The sequence below is a fragment of the Phyllobates terribilis genome, unplaced genomic scaffold (assembly GCF_046119375.1).
Source record: "Phyllobates terribilis strain yellow unplaced genomic scaffold, ASM4611937v1 Scaffold_11__3_contigs__length_659146591, whole genome shotgun sequence".
In the NCBI taxonomy this organism is placed as follows: domain Eukaryota; kingdom Metazoa; phylum Chordata; class Amphibia; order Anura; family Dendrobatidae; genus Phyllobates; species Phyllobates terribilis.
Window position 1 is genome coordinate 623,804,938 of NW_027362771.1, and position 16,632 is coordinate 623,821,569.

At 44.7% G+C, this 16,632-nt stretch overlaps 2 protein-coding genes across 2 annotated transcripts in view; both read left to right on the forward strand.

The window, feature by feature from the left end:
* Positions 1-16,632, forward strand: part of LOC141167149 (uncharacterized) — a 1,037,600-nt gene that overhangs the window by 161,192 nt on the left and 859,776 nt on the right. The gene's annotated exons all lie outside the window — the stretch shown is intronic.
* The window catches only part of LOC141165662 (extracellular calcium-sensing receptor-like), a 71,770-nt gene continuing 62,667 nt past the window's right edge, over positions 7,530-16,632 (forward strand). Inside the window, exons 1-6 of the mRNA XM_073651435.1 lie at positions 7,530-7,828; positions 8,269-8,560; positions 8,975-9,796; positions 10,512-10,730; positions 12,369-12,492; positions 12,566-13,471. Coding sequence (XP_073507536.1) covers positions 7,530-7,828; positions 8,269-8,560; positions 8,975-9,796; positions 10,512-10,730; positions 12,369-12,492; positions 12,566-13,471 — 2,662 coding nt within the window. The remainder of the gene's footprint in view (positions 7,829-8,268; positions 8,561-8,974; positions 9,797-10,511; positions 10,731-12,368; positions 12,493-12,565; positions 13,472-16,632) is intronic.

The following is a 16,632-nucleotide window of genomic DNA, read 5'->3' on the forward strand; positions in this document are numbered from 1 at the left end:
CCACAGTATATAGTGTGTTTATGTATACAGTATATATAACGTGTGTGCATGTACAGTGTGTGTATCTGTTATGTGATGCATATATATTGTAATTGTAGTGTCGCCATTAGGGTTCAACTGAAAGCAAAGTTTATGACTGATGAGTGCGTTTTACATTAGAGCTTGTTCACACTGTGTCTGTGCAGTGCGTCCGGAGGCTTCTGCCTGAATCCCCTATGGAGCCATTGACTGCAATGACACAAATGGATTGAAAATGATCTCCATGTGTGATTTATTTTTTTTTTCTTAAAAGGGTCTGTCTGTTCCGAGAGCCACAGAAAAGTGGACGCATTCAGAAGGAGAAACACAAACTGAGACTTTTAAGGGGTTGTCCGGTCTAGAATGACAAGTGTGCAGTCACTGTCTGCGTCTCGTGGGGCGGCCTCGCTCAATACACTGGCATCGCCTACTTGACCGCCATTCCTGGCGCAGACCCCGGAGAATCCTCGCAGAGCACAGCCAATTGAATGGGAAACAAAAACATAAGTGAAAACAAAAAACACTGCAAAAACACACAAAAATATATAAAAATTTGTGCACTGTTGCGCAGCATTTTCTTCTGCTCTCATGCTGGTTCTTGATGCAGAACAATCCGCAGCAAAAATGATGCATGTGAACAGACCCTACATGGAGTTTTCTGGGAATGTAAAAAAATGAGCATGAAATGATGAATCCCCCGATGCTCCGGTGGTCTCTGCCATTCCTGGCACTTGGTTGCAGTGATCTTGTGGCTGTATCTTATGTTATAGCTGCAAAGTGAATAATGACCAGCAGGGGCACCGGAGAGCATCAGCACCGGAGCCAGAGGGGATATAACAGCGATGATTGGGGATATATATATTAACACTTTATTCTGCCGTTTGTGAGGAAGGATGTGCAAAAAGACGGCAGTTCCGCTAAGGTTTTCTATGCTTTGACTGTTAGGGCTCGATCGCACAACCATATTTTCAGTTCGAGTGCTGTCCGTGGAAAAAATGGACAACATAGATGTTATTCAATGGGGCCGTGTAGATGAGTGTTTTTTTCACTGACCGAATCGGAGTGTGAAAAAAGTTTCTATTCTAAATCGGACGACACTCACCCATTCAAGTGTATCGGTGCGTGGAAAAAAAAATCGGATGCCATACGGAGCCACAATATAACATCCGATACATTGCAATTCTGTAACATAGGAAACTGTAAATGAATAGAAATGAGTAGAAAAACGGATTTCATATGGATGACAAGTGAGAAAAAAATGGTCCCACTTTTATGGATGAAACTCTGAACAAATTTATAGATGCTCGTGTGAGCTAACGCTTAAGGTGTTGTTGGTTCCATATTTCAAGATTGGGGGTCCCACTTTGAAATTCAACCAAGACCCCAATTAGTCTAAAATTGGTCCTGATACTGTTAAGGGAGGGCAATAACCCTTCACGGTTGACCAAGTGAGTGTCAAATTATTATGTTGATTGCAATCCACAGAAAACCAAACAGAAACAATGTTCTGTATTGGGAGGACTCAAAGAATCTCTGATCCCGATTATTTTGCTTAGCATTTTATATTGTTTTGAGTATATCAAATAGCCAATCAACTCTACAGCCATACTACAATACTATAGGCTAACTGATGTTAGTACAATTATTACGGAAACACATATATGGTCATATTATCATTGTTAGTTTGAAGCACTATGGAAATTTTACAAGGTCAAACCTGGTCTAAACAAGTTAGATAACAGAGTGTCTGACAAAATGTTCTCTTGAGAAAAGGTTAGTGTGAGATAAGTTCTATGGGAAGAGAAAGAAAGAATGTATGTTATGCAAGGAGTGATAATAACATGATTTTAAAGCGAGCAGACAAAATGGAGTTGCTCTAGCATGAGTATCAATATGTCCTCTACAATACTGAGCCTACCATACTGTGCCCCCACTCAGCCTTCCAAACAGTATAATTGGCCCCTATACAGTCATCCAAACAGTACAATGACCCCCACATAGTCCTCCAAACAGTACAAAGACCACGACAAAGCTCTCCAAACAGTATAATGACCCCCCCACATTGCCCTCCAAATAGCATAATTTGTCCCCGCATAGCCCTCTAAAAAGTATCATTGGCTCCCACAAAGCTCTCTAAACAGTATAATGGCCCCCACACAGTATAATGGCCCCCACAGAGCCCTTCCAATAGTATAATGTCCACTATAATAGGGACCCGGTGCAGACGCTGGCATTGGGCTCCCTGACTCACAGGTCCCATAGCGCAGAGGTCCCCAACCGCCGGTCCGCGGACCAGGACCGGGCCGTTGGGGTTTTTCAGCCGGTCCGCGGGGAGAGGGGGCCCCTCCAGCCTCCAGCAGGGCCGCCATCAGGGCATGACTGCCCTGACTCCAGTATGGGGCCCGGCCGGTAGGAGCCCCCTCGGAGCCCCCCTCTTGTGCGTCTCTCTCCTCATGGGGCCCCCGGCCGCATGCTAAGCGCCGGGTCTGGGACATCTTAGGGCTGCGCTGCTGCGGCAGCACCTTCATGATTCCCCTGACTTCCGGTCATGTGACGGCGCCGTCACATGGCCGGAAGTCAGGAGAACCTGGTGTCAGCGATTTGGACGAACGCCAGGATTCTGCAGGGATCGCATGGGGGTAAGTATAACAAGTTTTATTTTTTTTTAAATACAATTAACTAGGAGTGGGGGGAATGGGAGATGCACATGGGGGGAGGGGAGAGATGAGAGATGCACATGGGGGAGGGGAGAGATGAGAGATCCACATGGGGGGGAGGGGAGAGATGAGAGATGCACATGGGGGAGGGGAGAGATGAGAGATCCACATGGGGGGAGGGGAGAGATGAGAGATGCACATGGGGGAGGGGAGAGATGAGAGATCCACATGGGGGGGAGGGGAGAGATGAGAGATGCACATGGGAGGGAGGGGAGAGATGAGAGATGCACATGGGGGAGGGGAGAGATGAGAGATACACATGGGAGGAAGGGGAGAGATGAGAGATGCACGGGGGGGTGAGAGATGCACGGGGGGGTGAGAGATGCACGGGGGGGATGAGAGATGCACGGGGGGGTGAGAGATGCACGGGGGATGAGAGATGCACGGGGGGTGGATGAGAGATGCACGGGGGGGTGAGAGATGCACATGGGGGGGATGAGAGATGCACGGGGGGTGGATGAGAGATGCACGGGGGGGTGAGAGATGCACATGGGGGGGATGAGAGATGCACGGGGGGTGGATGAGAGATGCACGGGGGGGATGAGAGATGCACGGAGGGGATGAGAGATGCACGGGGGGTGGATGAGAGATGCACGGGGGGTGGATGAGAGATGCACGGAGGGGATGAGAGATGCACGGGGGGTGGATGAGAGATGCACGGGGGGTGGATGAGAGATGCACGGGGGGTGGATGAGAGATGCACGGGGGGTGGATGAGAGATGCACGGAGGGGGATGAGAGATGCACGGAGGGGGATGAGAGATGCACGGGGGTGAGCTGCACATGGGGGGGTGAGAGATGCACATGGGGGGGTTATGTTTACATAACTTTGTTGCCTTATGAAGGTCGGGGGGGGCCCCCAAAAATTTCTTGCACAGGGGCCCACTACAGTCTGTGTCCGCCCCTGGGATGAAGTAAATGCAGCTGAACAGCAGCTGTCAGGACAGCTGCCCTGTCCTGCTGCAGGGCGTGATGGGGCCTCAGTGATGCGGCTCCTGGCACAGCACATTATGTGGGGCTCCTGGCGGGGACCTGGTCTACACTATATGATAAGTATGCACTAAACTCCAAATCCCTCCATTACCCCGCCCCCATATGACCAAAGCCCCGCCCACCCCACCCCCTCCTTGCTGGGCCATGGAAAAATGATCTTGCTTCAAGCCGGTCCCTGGTGCAAAAAAGGTTGGGGACCACTGCCATAGCGGACGCAAGGTCTGAAAACATGGCTGCTTTCTTCAGTAAACAAGACCATAACTGTCTACAGGATGTGCGTGATATTGCAACTCTGTCCGCTCACCTCATGGATCCAATTTTGTTTTTTGAGCATTTGTTTTTTTCAGTCCTTGTTCCAGGAGCCATAAACTTATGTTTACATCTGCAAAGACATAAGAACTTTTTGTTTTTGTTTTTCTGTTTTTTTGCAGGTTGAGTAATAGCTTTAAATGGCACCATTCAATTTTCCATATAATTTACTGAAAAACAGGGAAAAAAAAGTGGGGTGAAATGGTAAAAAAAAAGTGCAACATCACCAATGTTTCTTTTTTTTTTTCAATTTTGAAAACAACGCCACTGATCAAAGACGTTGGTAAAGAATTATGAAAAGACACTGAAGACACTGAACCCCCAAAGATGAGATGTTCTGATGGACCCGCACCAGGCTCTGATAGTGAAAGTCATAGTGGTCACAAGTAGTGTTGAGCGAATTTGTTTAGCATTTCAAATTCGGGTTCGTGTTCGGGGTTCCGACTTGTTCGCGCCAAAAAATTGGCTCCGCCCATGAACATCCCTGATTTGCCACGCTGCCACGCAGATGTCACCTGCGTGACAGCGTGGCAAATCAGGGATGTTCATGGGCGGAGCCAATTTTTTGGCGCGAACAAGTCGGAACCCCGAACATGAATTTGAAATGACGAACAAATTCGCTCAACACTAGTCACAAGTAACAACAGTTCTTACGAAGTCTGGAAGAACGTGTTATGGAAGTAAACCAGATATTCACCAAAACTGTGCGGCCGGAGGTTTGACCACCAGTCACGTCTCATCTGAAGGTCTCAATGCAGTCTTGGCTCATCCCGGTATAGTTGAACAGTTAGTTAAAGAATTTTGATGAAATTGTGGTTTTGTTTAAAAGATAAAAAGACAAAAAGTAAGTTTTACGAGACCTACTGTATGTAAGTGACGCGCTCCCTGGGCCGTGGGGTACCCGGTGCCGGGCCGGTAGATGCCGGGGAATGTCACAGTGGCGGTGACCCGGTCCGTGACCCAGGGTGGTCAATAACATGGGTTTATTTATAGGGGATTTATAGTGATTGTATAAAGTTCGTGACGCCACCTATGGTATGCGGCTAAGGGAGCCGCCGCTGCGGAGCAGGTCCTCTGGAGCTGATGTGAGTGCAGCAGGGATGGTGTGGCTCTCCACAGGTAGAGCTGAGCTCCAGGGCAGTGTAGATGTTATAGGTTATGCTGGGCGCTGCAGTGCAGGGGTTGATGGCGCAGCAATAATCACCGAGACAGTGGGGTGCAGTCTTCCGAGTTTACTCACAGTTGATAAGTTCCTCAGGTTACAGGGTCCAGACCACAACCTTCCACGTCGTGCTGCGTTCACCAGGCAGGGGTTCAGCAATCCCTCAGGTAGTTCAAGAGTGCCTGACAGGACCCCTTTCTATGTCCCTTCCTCTGTCGTCTTCCTGCACTGGCTCTCGCCCTCCTGCCCTGCGCCTCGCAACCAGTGTCCCAATCCAGTAGCCTTGGGTCTCGTCGGGCGACCTGCAGTCCCCTGGACCCTCTGTGGCCACCTTTTCGGTGATATAGTTGCGGATGTGGCCACTGCGTCTTGCAAGTACAGCAGCCTCCGGTTCCTAGCTGAGCCTTGTAGTTCTCCACTAGTTTAGGGTCCGGTCCCCTCTGCGGCTCGATCCCTCCACCACCTGGCAGATTTGGGCGTGTGGGTGGCCTCTAGCACTTCCCGTACCCCTGGGATCCCTTCTCTTCCTGGAGCCTTTTTCCTGCTTCCTCTCCTCTCTAGTCCTGGGCCTCTCGGACTAGGCCCGCCTCCCGAGCAGAGCTCCTACAGAGCCTCTGCCCCCCTCACTTTCCTCCTCTGACTGGCTTGTCTTACTAAGATGGCTCCTCTTTTTATACAGCTTCCTTTCATGTGCTCCCCTGATCTACGTCCTCCACCCACACCCACTACATGGTTCCCCCTCACTAGGTTCCCCTCCACTCCAGCCAGGGACCAGGGACTGTGCTCTCCCATAGGAGCAATGTCTCCCTGCCCTACTGAAGTGGACGTGTTGGATGCAGGTGTTAGGGTCCCGGGCAGCACTCTATCCTTACCTGAGAGTGAGATACCACACCTCTGGGTGAGATGCAGTACCTCTGTGGCGACTGAACCCTCAGGGGCGCCACATAAGATCATCTCAACCAAAATGTCTCTGTGATTTGTCTACTAACCGGACATCATTTTTAACACGTTTTATTTCAGTTGGATGATTTCATTAAGAGCAGGTTGTAAACTTTATTAGTATAAGATGATGACAAGTCACTTGGGATATTTAGTTGTATTGACATCATCCTTTCTATTTCCAGCCGGTAACAATAATTATCCTCTAGTCCCCCAGGATGAAGCAATGTTATAAGTATATAAACTCCTATTCCAACTTTTGCTGTTAGACGGACGTTGTGTGTGTGTTGTGCGCGTGGAATACTTTTATAATTATGACCGAGGCTAAACTGATCTAAGGTGTCTGGGACTGGCTGTGTTCTAGACACTTTATAGACTGAAATATCTTTGTTTGAGGGACATTTTATACTGGTGGAATATATGGTTCTCTGATAGCAGGAAAAAAAAAAGGATTATTGACTTTTTCGGCACTGAAAGGACATTTTGTGAGTAAACGGACACAGAGAATCTCATTGTTTAGGTGGATCTAAGTTTTCCAAATGGGGAAAAAGGCAAAAGGAAGGGAGGAGATGTAAAGGGGGATAGAAAACTAAGAGAAGGGAGAAGAAGGTAAGAGGGATAGGAAAGAGGAAAGGGGAAGGCAAGGGGGAAAAGGAAAGATAGGAAAAAATAAGGGGAATAGTAAAGAAAGGAAAAAGCAAGAGAGGGGAAGGTGAGGGTAGATGGAAAAGGAAGGATAAGGGAAGGTAGGAAAAGGTAAGGGGATAGGAAAGGGAAAACAGGCTAAAAGGGCTAGGCAAAGGGAGTGAGGAAAGGGAGAGAGGAGATCAAAAGAGGATAATAGGGGAAAGGTAGATGGGAAGAGTAGGGGAGAGAAAGAAATAGGGATGTAGGGAAATGGAAGGGAAGGTACAGAAGAGGGTACAAAAGGAAGGGTAAAGAAGATAAGGGTGATAGATATTAAGCAAGAAAGGAAGGAGAGGGAAAGAGAAGAGGAAAGTAGGGAAGGGAAAGTGAGGAAAGATAAAACAGAAAGAGGGAAAAAGCATAAGGAAAAAGAAAGGAGAGGGGAAGAAAAGCAAAGAGCAGAGAAAGTATAGCGGGAGAAAGAAGGGGAATGGAAGGAGAATGGGAACTATAACCCCTTTATTTCAATGTGCCCAGGTCCCTAAGGTAGGTCTCTTACTATCTATGTGAGACTAAGACTAAGGGAATTCCTATACAGGCCTTTTCCTTGTGACATACCTGAGGCATATAATATATAAGAACAACATTATTTTATTGGAATATTTTCCACCATTTGAGTAGAAGATAGATCTGATTGTGGCTCTTTGGGTGGCCTTCCTCACCTTATCAAATTTCTAGTCCCATATTTATTTGTGAAACCTGATCATGACATATTATCTTACTTTTGATCTGCTTGATCTGATTGTAACCTTACGACATATGCAGGGGCTTTATAAGATCCCATACCTGTTGATTTGTGAGGTTTGGCTTTTATATATCTGCGCTATGCAAAGGTGTGATGGTGTGACGTCCACTGGAGGCTGCCATATATCTGGTGGCAATATCAGTGGGTATCTAGGTCAGTTTGGAGACCTGGTCATAGGAGGCACGTTCCCCATTCATGTGAAAAGGATCTATTCAGAAACTGATTTTGCAAGCAAACCAGAAGATCTTAAATGTCAACAGTAAGTCAATCAAAAATCTAGTTATAATTGTTTTGATCGGGCAGTAGGTAGATACAAAGTCCAGCTCTAGTGGCGAGGGCTCATTAATACCAAATATAAAATACAAGAATGTTGTAAGATGGCAATTAGTACAGTAAAACCAGCACAAAAGGACCAGGTATCATTCTTTAAAGTAGATTTGTTGTTCTGGTACTTGTCATACCCTTAAAACAATACCAATAGTGTCAGTCCAGGGTATTTGAGAAAAGGAAGTGGGCATGATCTATAAAACTGGAGAGGGACTTAAATTACCAACATGCCTTAATAATGAAGTATCAATGAAAGGAAAGAACATAGTTACAATATATTTCAGAGATGAGTCCGGCATGTTCTACTACATGCATACATAGATACTGTATGTGCAAAAATACCTTTAACCATCAAAGTTTTTACTCTTTTAGATTTGAAGTTCAATCCTACCAGATGATGCAGGCCCTTATATTTGCCTTGGAGGAGATCAATAAAAATCCCGATCTTCTTCCCAATATCACTCTGGGATTCCAGATTTATGACACTTGTACTGTCTTGAGAAGAGCAGCAGAAGGCACCTTGTGGATGTTATCTGGAGGGGAACCAAGTGTCCCAAATTATCGTTGTGGTGAAGAAGGAACACTTGTTGGGATTGTTGGTGATTCTGCGTCTACACGCTCAATCCTCATGGCTCAAATGTTGGGTCTTTACAGATATCCGCAGGTAAGGTGAAGAGTGTCATCCTTGTTTGAAGAGCAATTTATGCCACAAGGCTGTTCTTCTCTCTCTGAAAATGTCCTTGTCCACGTCTACCTCCTTACTCACCACATGTTCTGTCTATGCTACTACAATATTTACATCAATGCGTCTTTATGTGAACCTGCTTGAATTGGTTGACTCCTATGGTAAGAGCCACATGAGAGCCCATATATAGCACAAATCAAAATTTGTCAGATCACATTTTTCCAGTACTTCACTGTCTAGTTTGGATAAGTTTTGTTGCCCAAATTGTCACTGTTTACATATTGCGACTATATTGATCCAAAATAGGACAAAAGAAAATCCCGTTGGTCCTCAAATAGGACAAGGCTAAATTGTATTTGTTAATAAAGTTCTTTTTCTTTCATTTGTCTACAGATAAGTTATTTTTCCACCAGTCCATTCCTCAGCAATAGGAACTTGTTCCCATCATTTTTCCGCACAGTACCAAGTGACGCGTTTCAATATCGAGGTCTAGCTGAGTTGATCTTGTACTTTGGATGGACATGGGTTGGGTTATTGGCAACGGATAATGATTATGGTCAACCAGGCATTCAGGAAGTAAAACAAAAAATAGTCCAAGCTGGAGCTTGTGTGGCCTTCATTGAGAATATTCTGACTGGACAACCCAACAGAGGTGCTCCACGTATTGTTAATGTTATCAAAAACTCATCAGCCAAGGTGGTGCTAGTCTTGTCTTCATTTATTGATTTCTTGCCTGTGGTGGAAGAGTTGGCCAGACAAAACATAACTGGGAAAATCTGGATAGCCAGTGAATCATGGTCAACTTCTACACTTCTTAACACAAAAAAGTTCCAACAAGTCTTGATGGGTACTATAGGTTTTGCTATTCATGAGGGGCAAATGGCTGGATTTGTAGAACATCTAAATAACTTACACCCATTAAAGTCTCCTCGTGATCACTTTTTACTTGAGCTTTGGGAGGAGACACTTTCTTGTAAGTGGACCGACCTCCATGCTAGAGCTGATGGCATGCTCAACCAAACCATCAATGAATGTACCGGGGATGAAAAATTAGAGCTTGCCATGGCTAATGTGGACCTTAGAATAACATTTAACGTCTACACAGCAGTTTATACATTTTCGTTGGCCATACATAACTTGCTTCAATGTGAACCGGGAAAGGGTCCTTTCCTTAATGGTACTTGTGCCAAAATCTCATCCTTACGTCCTTGGCAGGTAAAGAAGATTCACATTTATATTTGACTATTAAAGTCTTCTGGGCTCTAACACATGACCAGAGATGAGTTTTAGCAAGGGCGTACTTTAATTATAGAAGGTAGAGAGGTATCTGTTACACCCAGGCCAAGTGTCTGAGAAGGTCAAAAGTGCTTTGCATCAATTGAGGCGACGTCAGTATTTTACATGCCACGTGGTATGTATGGGCACTCTAGAGCCCCCCATTACACTTTAGATAGCAGCAGGCCGAACAATTGTTTGGCTGATTGTTCATCCGGCAGCTATTTTTCCCATCTCTCTCATACACAGGAGTGGTAATTCTGCAGAGTGCTCCTGTGTTCTCTAGGAGATATCTCTGGAAGTGGCTTATCACTGGAGGCCAAAAGAATCAGCAGTCCGAAATCAGATATGCCAACATATAGTCTAATAAGTGTAGGGGCTTTTGAACATTTTGCATCGGAGCTCAGTAGCTTCAAGTTATGCCATAAACTTCAGAGACTCCAGCAGAAACGTCTGACTAAGTGGGTTAGTGGGTTGGAGAATAGCTTGGCGATTCCTCTCCTTCTGTAGAGAGATTGCAGTAGACAACACATGTGAGCAAGCCTTTCTTTGGGGTTCTTGAATGAAGAGAAGATAATCTCAGGATTTAAAAATGTTACATTTGTGACGTCATCGATTAGGAAATAAATTAAAATTATCCTTTGTATTTCTTCAGCTCCTTCATTATATTAAGATTGTAGATTTTGAGACTAAAGGCAAGGCTCACATATTTTTTGATGATAAAGGAGATCCTCCAGCCATCTACGACATTGTCAACTGGCAGCGGAGCTCCACTGGTTCCATGGAGCAGAAGATAGTGGGAAGTTATGACTCCAGTTCCCCGGAAGGGAATCGAATGAAAATTAACAATGTAGCCATTATATGGAGTACCGAGGTAGGACATTATATTCTGCTCAGGCTTAATCTCACACGCAAGTAGATTGGGGTCAGGACATGGGGATTTTGGCAAGAGGAGCATTGTAGTACTTTAATTTCGATAAAACTGAGATATGAGCTCTTGTTTGGTCAAGACTTCATACAGTGGATCAATTTACCTAACTATCACAGATTGGTCATTTTGTACCCTTAGCTAATAAAATAACGGACCACTGAGCCTTAAATTTTGTTAAGCAATGGGGATAACTGTAAAGACTACAGAGAATGTGGTCGCATTTGGTCCTCGAAGTCTAGAAGATCTCTGCTAAATATGAAGAGGATGGGCTAGAGCAGGTCTAGAGAATGTGGACTTTACCAAACAACTTAATATTTTAACTTTCCTCCTATATGTACACAATGTGAGGACAAATAGACTTAAATGTAGAATCATCAGAAATATTTTGTTGTTATTTTGGGTTAAGGCACAAGCGAGACAAGCTGCTTTTGTTTCTGGGAATTCCAAATGTTCCTCTTTACCTTCCCTTCATACTTATGGTGGAGATAGATAGATCATTGATGGACATTGATACAAAAAAAAACAATATATGCCTCACCATGCATTTAATCCATCCTGCTGCTCATATCTTCTGGGCTCAGACCCACAATGCCATGACTCTCGGCCAGTGTATATAAAGAGAAAGTGGGAAAAGTCTCCAATAAAAATTAATTCTCACTTTATTTGTGGGCGAAAAGGGGCTATCGATGTCCATCCATAAAGAAAAAGTGGGAAAAGTCTCCAATAAAAATGAATTCTCACTTTATTTGTGCAAAATATTAAAAATTTTAAAGGTCCATGATAGCGGAGATGCAATCTCGACGCGTTTCTGGCTTACGAAAAGGGCGTAATACGGAAACGTGTCGAGATTGTATCTCCGCTATCATGGACCTTTAAAAATTTTAATATTTTGCACAAATAAAGTGAGAATTCATTTTTATTGGATACTTTTCCCACTTTTTCTTTATGGATGGACATCGATAGCCCCTTTTCGCCCAACTCCTTCTTTATTGTCTCCCATCTCCTTCTCTACATATGCCACCTCTTCCTCCACCCCGTATTCCCGCAACATAGGCAGTTCTCAATGGAGGACCACTTGTACAAATTGCGGTTACATTGTTATAGGGTCCACTGGATCCTTGTGTTTGAGGGCGAATCTACTGTAACTTATTTCCCATGGCGTCTGCCATTGGTTAAGAATTGGGTTGTTGGATTTTAGGATTTTAGGATGCTAGATCATTTTGTTCTTAGGGAAGACAGGCTGCTACTAGTTGTTTATTCCCTCATTTAGAACACATGCAAACTAAAGCAAGTGAAGGGAAGAATAGCTGTTGGACGAACAGCTATCTGAGCTGTATCGCCAGTTTTAGAGTTTCTTTAATCCACAAATTTAGTCCCCCATTAAAATAGAGCCCTGGGCACCTGCCTATTCTAGTTACCAATTGCACTCCCACCCCCTTAGAAAAAGGTCAATATTCTTCAACATTTAGCAGAAAACTTACAGGTGAAATGTCAAGCTATGCCTTGTGAGTCTCTAATACTTTATTCTCTCTCTCTCTCTCTCAACGTGTAATTGTCCATATGATGAATTCTTATGTTTAGACTCCTCAATCAAAATGCAGTTCGAGTTGTCCTCTGGGATCTCGAAAGGCAACAATTCCAGGAAAGCCTACGTGTTGCTTTGAGTGTGTCCAGTGCCCAAAAGGAGAGATTGCAAATGAGACAGGTAACAAAAAAAAACAGTGTAAAAGGTATGATGTATTTTATATGAGGAGTTTACAAATAATATTCTTCTCTAGATGCTGTAGAGTGCCAAAAATGCTCTTGGGATACTTGGCCCAATGCCCAGCAGGACACTTGTTTACGAAGAACCATTGAATTTCTCTCCTATGATGAAGCCATGGGCATCAACTTGGCAGCCCTGTCTATTGTTTCATCTCTTGTCCCCATTGGAGCTCTATGCGTCTTTTTCCGTTACAGCACCACACCAGTAGTTCGAGCCAATAACTGGTCCCTTAGCTGTCTTCTCCTCATTGCTTTATTTTTCTGTTTCCTTAGTTCATTAGCTTTCATTGGATATCCACATCCTGAGAAGTGCCTGTTGCGTCAGGTGGCATTTGGTTTGGCTTTTACTCTCTGCATCTCTTGCGTCTTGGCCAAAACTATAACAGTGGTTATTGCTTTCAAGGCCACTAAGCCTGGAACTAGATTACGACGATGGACTGGGGGAAAAGTGTCCTACTCTGTTATTGTGATTTGCGTTCTCATCCAGATATCTATCTGTGTGACTTGGCTTTCTTACGCTCCTCCATTTCCCGAGTATGACACTCAGACTCTTTCTATGGTCATCATACTTAACTGTAATGAGGGGTCTCCTTTTGCATTTTGGGTTATGTTGGGGTATTTGGGTCTTCTGGCCACTGTCAGCTTCATCGCTGCCTTCCTAGCTAGAAGACTTCCTGACAGTTTCAATGAGGCAAAGTACATTACATTTAGCATGTTGGCCTTTCTTTGTGTCTGGATATCCTTTATCCCAGCAACTTTCAGCTCCCGTGGGAAGTACACAGTGGCCATGGAGATCTTCGCCATACTTTCCTCCAGTTGGGCCATTGTTATTTGTATATTCTTACCCAAATGTTTCATCATATTGTTTCAACCTCACTTGAATGTAAGGCAAAATATAATGAGAAAAGAGTTTGGTCAAGGTAGGACATCCTAGTTCTATCTTTGACCTTGACCATATGTGATCACTTCACTTTTACCAGAAAAGCCTACCAAATATTGCTTAAAAACAGGAAAAATATTACTACTATTACTACAAATAAATGTTTAAAAGTGTAGTTATCTCATGTATTCTATATTGTATGAACAAAGCCGTATTTGCAAATACCTTTAGATACTAGTTAAGTCGCCTATAACCTTTAGATACTAGTTAAGTCCACCCTACACATTTGCTGAACCAGCCTATTTTGACGGGTTTGACTGACAGTCAAATGTGTATTGGGGCCTCAAACAGATGGTTGTCTGTGGAGATAGGATCTGGCATGTCTGATTTAAGATTGCAGATCGTTTTGTTCTCTCAGAGATAATCGTATGCCAGAAATGTCTGACAGTAGCTGTCATAGAAAACACAGAAGCGCTTGGTATATCGAGCGCTCCTGAGTATGGGAGATTTGGACAATATAGCTGTCAGATGTACAATGTTTTGATCAATTTATTTGGCCGGAAGCTATGTAAACTGTATGGTGTCTTTATTGAAGAGCTTGTTTATTTGACACATATGACTTATTTCAGATATCTGTATTTTCAGTATTTTGGTTGTCCATGTGTGCAACGGACAACATAGTGACACTTTAATTCAGTTTAAAGTCTGAAAAATTAAAGATTACTACATTACTTCAGGACCAGATCCACCATAAGTACCTAAATACATTACCAGAACTACCATGAATACATGACTATATAATGAGATCCACCATAAGTACATGTTACATCACCAGAACCACCATCAGTACATGAATATAGTGCCAGAAATACTATCAGTACAAGAATACAGCTACAGAACAACTATCACACATAACTTTTGGGAGATATATGTTTAAGGCCCATTAATTTTGAGCAGAGTGGTGGGATCTGGGTCCCCCATGGATTTCTCAACAGACCTCTCAGAAGTGCGCAACTCAGGAGACAGTTCTATGACTTTCTACTGCATCCACTCTGTGCTGTGTATGCTCTTCTTTCTCCTGATATGTGCAATTCAAACTTGTTTTTGGAGCGATTGATGGGGTCTCATGACAGCATTACCCACTGAACTGCTCAAAAGTAATGGGCCTAGAATATTGAAAAAATCCCAAAAGTTTATTTATTCTTTAAGGTGCATTTACACTGCGGCTGATAAACTCGAAAACAAATATGGACTGTTCTAAGCAGGCTGACAATCACTCGATGCATGAGCAAAATGATTTGTGGGTTGAATTTTTGTTTACACTTGATTAAATATCATTCTCTGCAGTACATCATCCTGTGTAAACATGTGCTACAGACAACAATGCTATTCATTTTAAGAGCACAGGATGATTATATTACCAATCGTTCTGCGCACATGAAGTTGAGGATGCAAATACAAATGAATGCCAGCGGACAGTGCGCTGCCTCTCTCCACCACTGGCACAGACACCAATCCAGCGGAGGAGGCGTGGGGTTTTAAGTTTTTTTTTTTATAACAAGCTAGCACCACACCCTGCAACCCGCTGCCTCAGGCACCGGACCTAGGTTACCTAGTGTAAAATACACCACTGGTTATTATATACTGTAACACCATTGCTGGCATCCTTACATGGTTTCTCTTCCCCTCCATGCAGGGACTCTGGCATACTCACTGCTCCCGCCCCAAGGCATGGTCCCCTTCTGGTGGCATGTCTCCTGCTTGTGCATGCTGCACCTACTGGCAGCGTGCCTAGTGTGCGCACAGGACTGCTTCCCCATTCTTAAAGGGGCAGCGTGCGCACATAGTAAAATATCCTCAGTGAATATCTGGGAAGCATTTAGTATAATGAGTAGTGTTGAGCCACCCCCGTAGTGTTCGAGTTCGGTTCGGTTCGTCGAACACCCGTGTGTTCGCCGAACTGTTCGTCGAACTGTTCGTCGAACACCTTCGAACACCGTTAAAACCAATGGCAGGCAAACAAAAACACATAGAAACACATAGAAAACACCTTCAAAGGTGTCCAAAAGCTGACAAACTGCTCAGAAGACATAACTAACACATGGAAAAGTGACAAGTACATATAGTCATGCGAAAAGAAAAGAGGTGGAGGAGTAAAAGGAGGGGGAGACACAGATATAGGCATGTCATGCCCTTCTAAAATCCAAAAAGTGAGAAGCCGACACGGCCAGTCCGCTCCTGCCCGTGCCACCTCCGTGTCGCCGGGTTTGTGCCAGAGCCGCGGTGAACCCTGATGGCCAGCCCCCCTCTCCCAATACTGGTGCCTGTCCGCTGGTGGGTCGAGCGAGCCCCCCTGTGGTGGAGGCAGCTCTAAGCTTTTTAATTTAAATTGTCTCTCTAATTTGAATAAATACACTTTAAATCCATTTACAAGGATCTATTGGAGGGCAAGTCTCATGCCAGCAGCCGCGTAATTCCAGCTCCAGTAGCGTCCACTAAAGCTGCTGCAGTTAAAAAGCTTTTATAAGGATCGAGCTCGGCTGTCCACCGCAAGGCATCCTACTGCCAGTCCCAGCCCCTATGCCTTGGGGTGCCTCCTGATGCTCTTCACTAAGTATCCCATGGTCCCGAAGCATTTCCTTTGAAAAAATTAAGTGTCTAAACTACAGGTGGTGTAGCTTGCTTAACAGCCAGGATAATCCGCTGACTAGCAGACACTGCTACTAGGCACAAAGTATTTCCTGGGCTAGATGCAGTTAAAAATTTGTAATTAGATACTCTCGTTGGATGCTGAGAAAGCATTCCATAGAGTCTCCTGGCACGCCATATATGATTCTCTTAAAAAGCTTGGGGTAGGGGTCTAGGGGACCCTTTTATAGCCAAAATCACGGCCCTGTATCACAATACGTCACCTAGGCTGAAGATAAGTGGAACTGTAGCACCCTGAGGGCTCGGTTGCTACAGACGTATTGCACCTCACCCAGAGGTGTGATATCTCACTCTCAGGTAAGGATGGAGTGTGGATCAGGACCCGACACCTGCATGCATTACACCACATTGCCGTGGGGCAGGGCGACCAATATGCCCCTGAGATGGGCACGACAGTCCCTGTCCCTGGCTGGAGTGGGGGGAGGGAACACTGAGGAAGGGGAACCCTGTAGTGCAGGAGCAGGGAGGAAGCAGTTCCTGGGTGCATTGAGA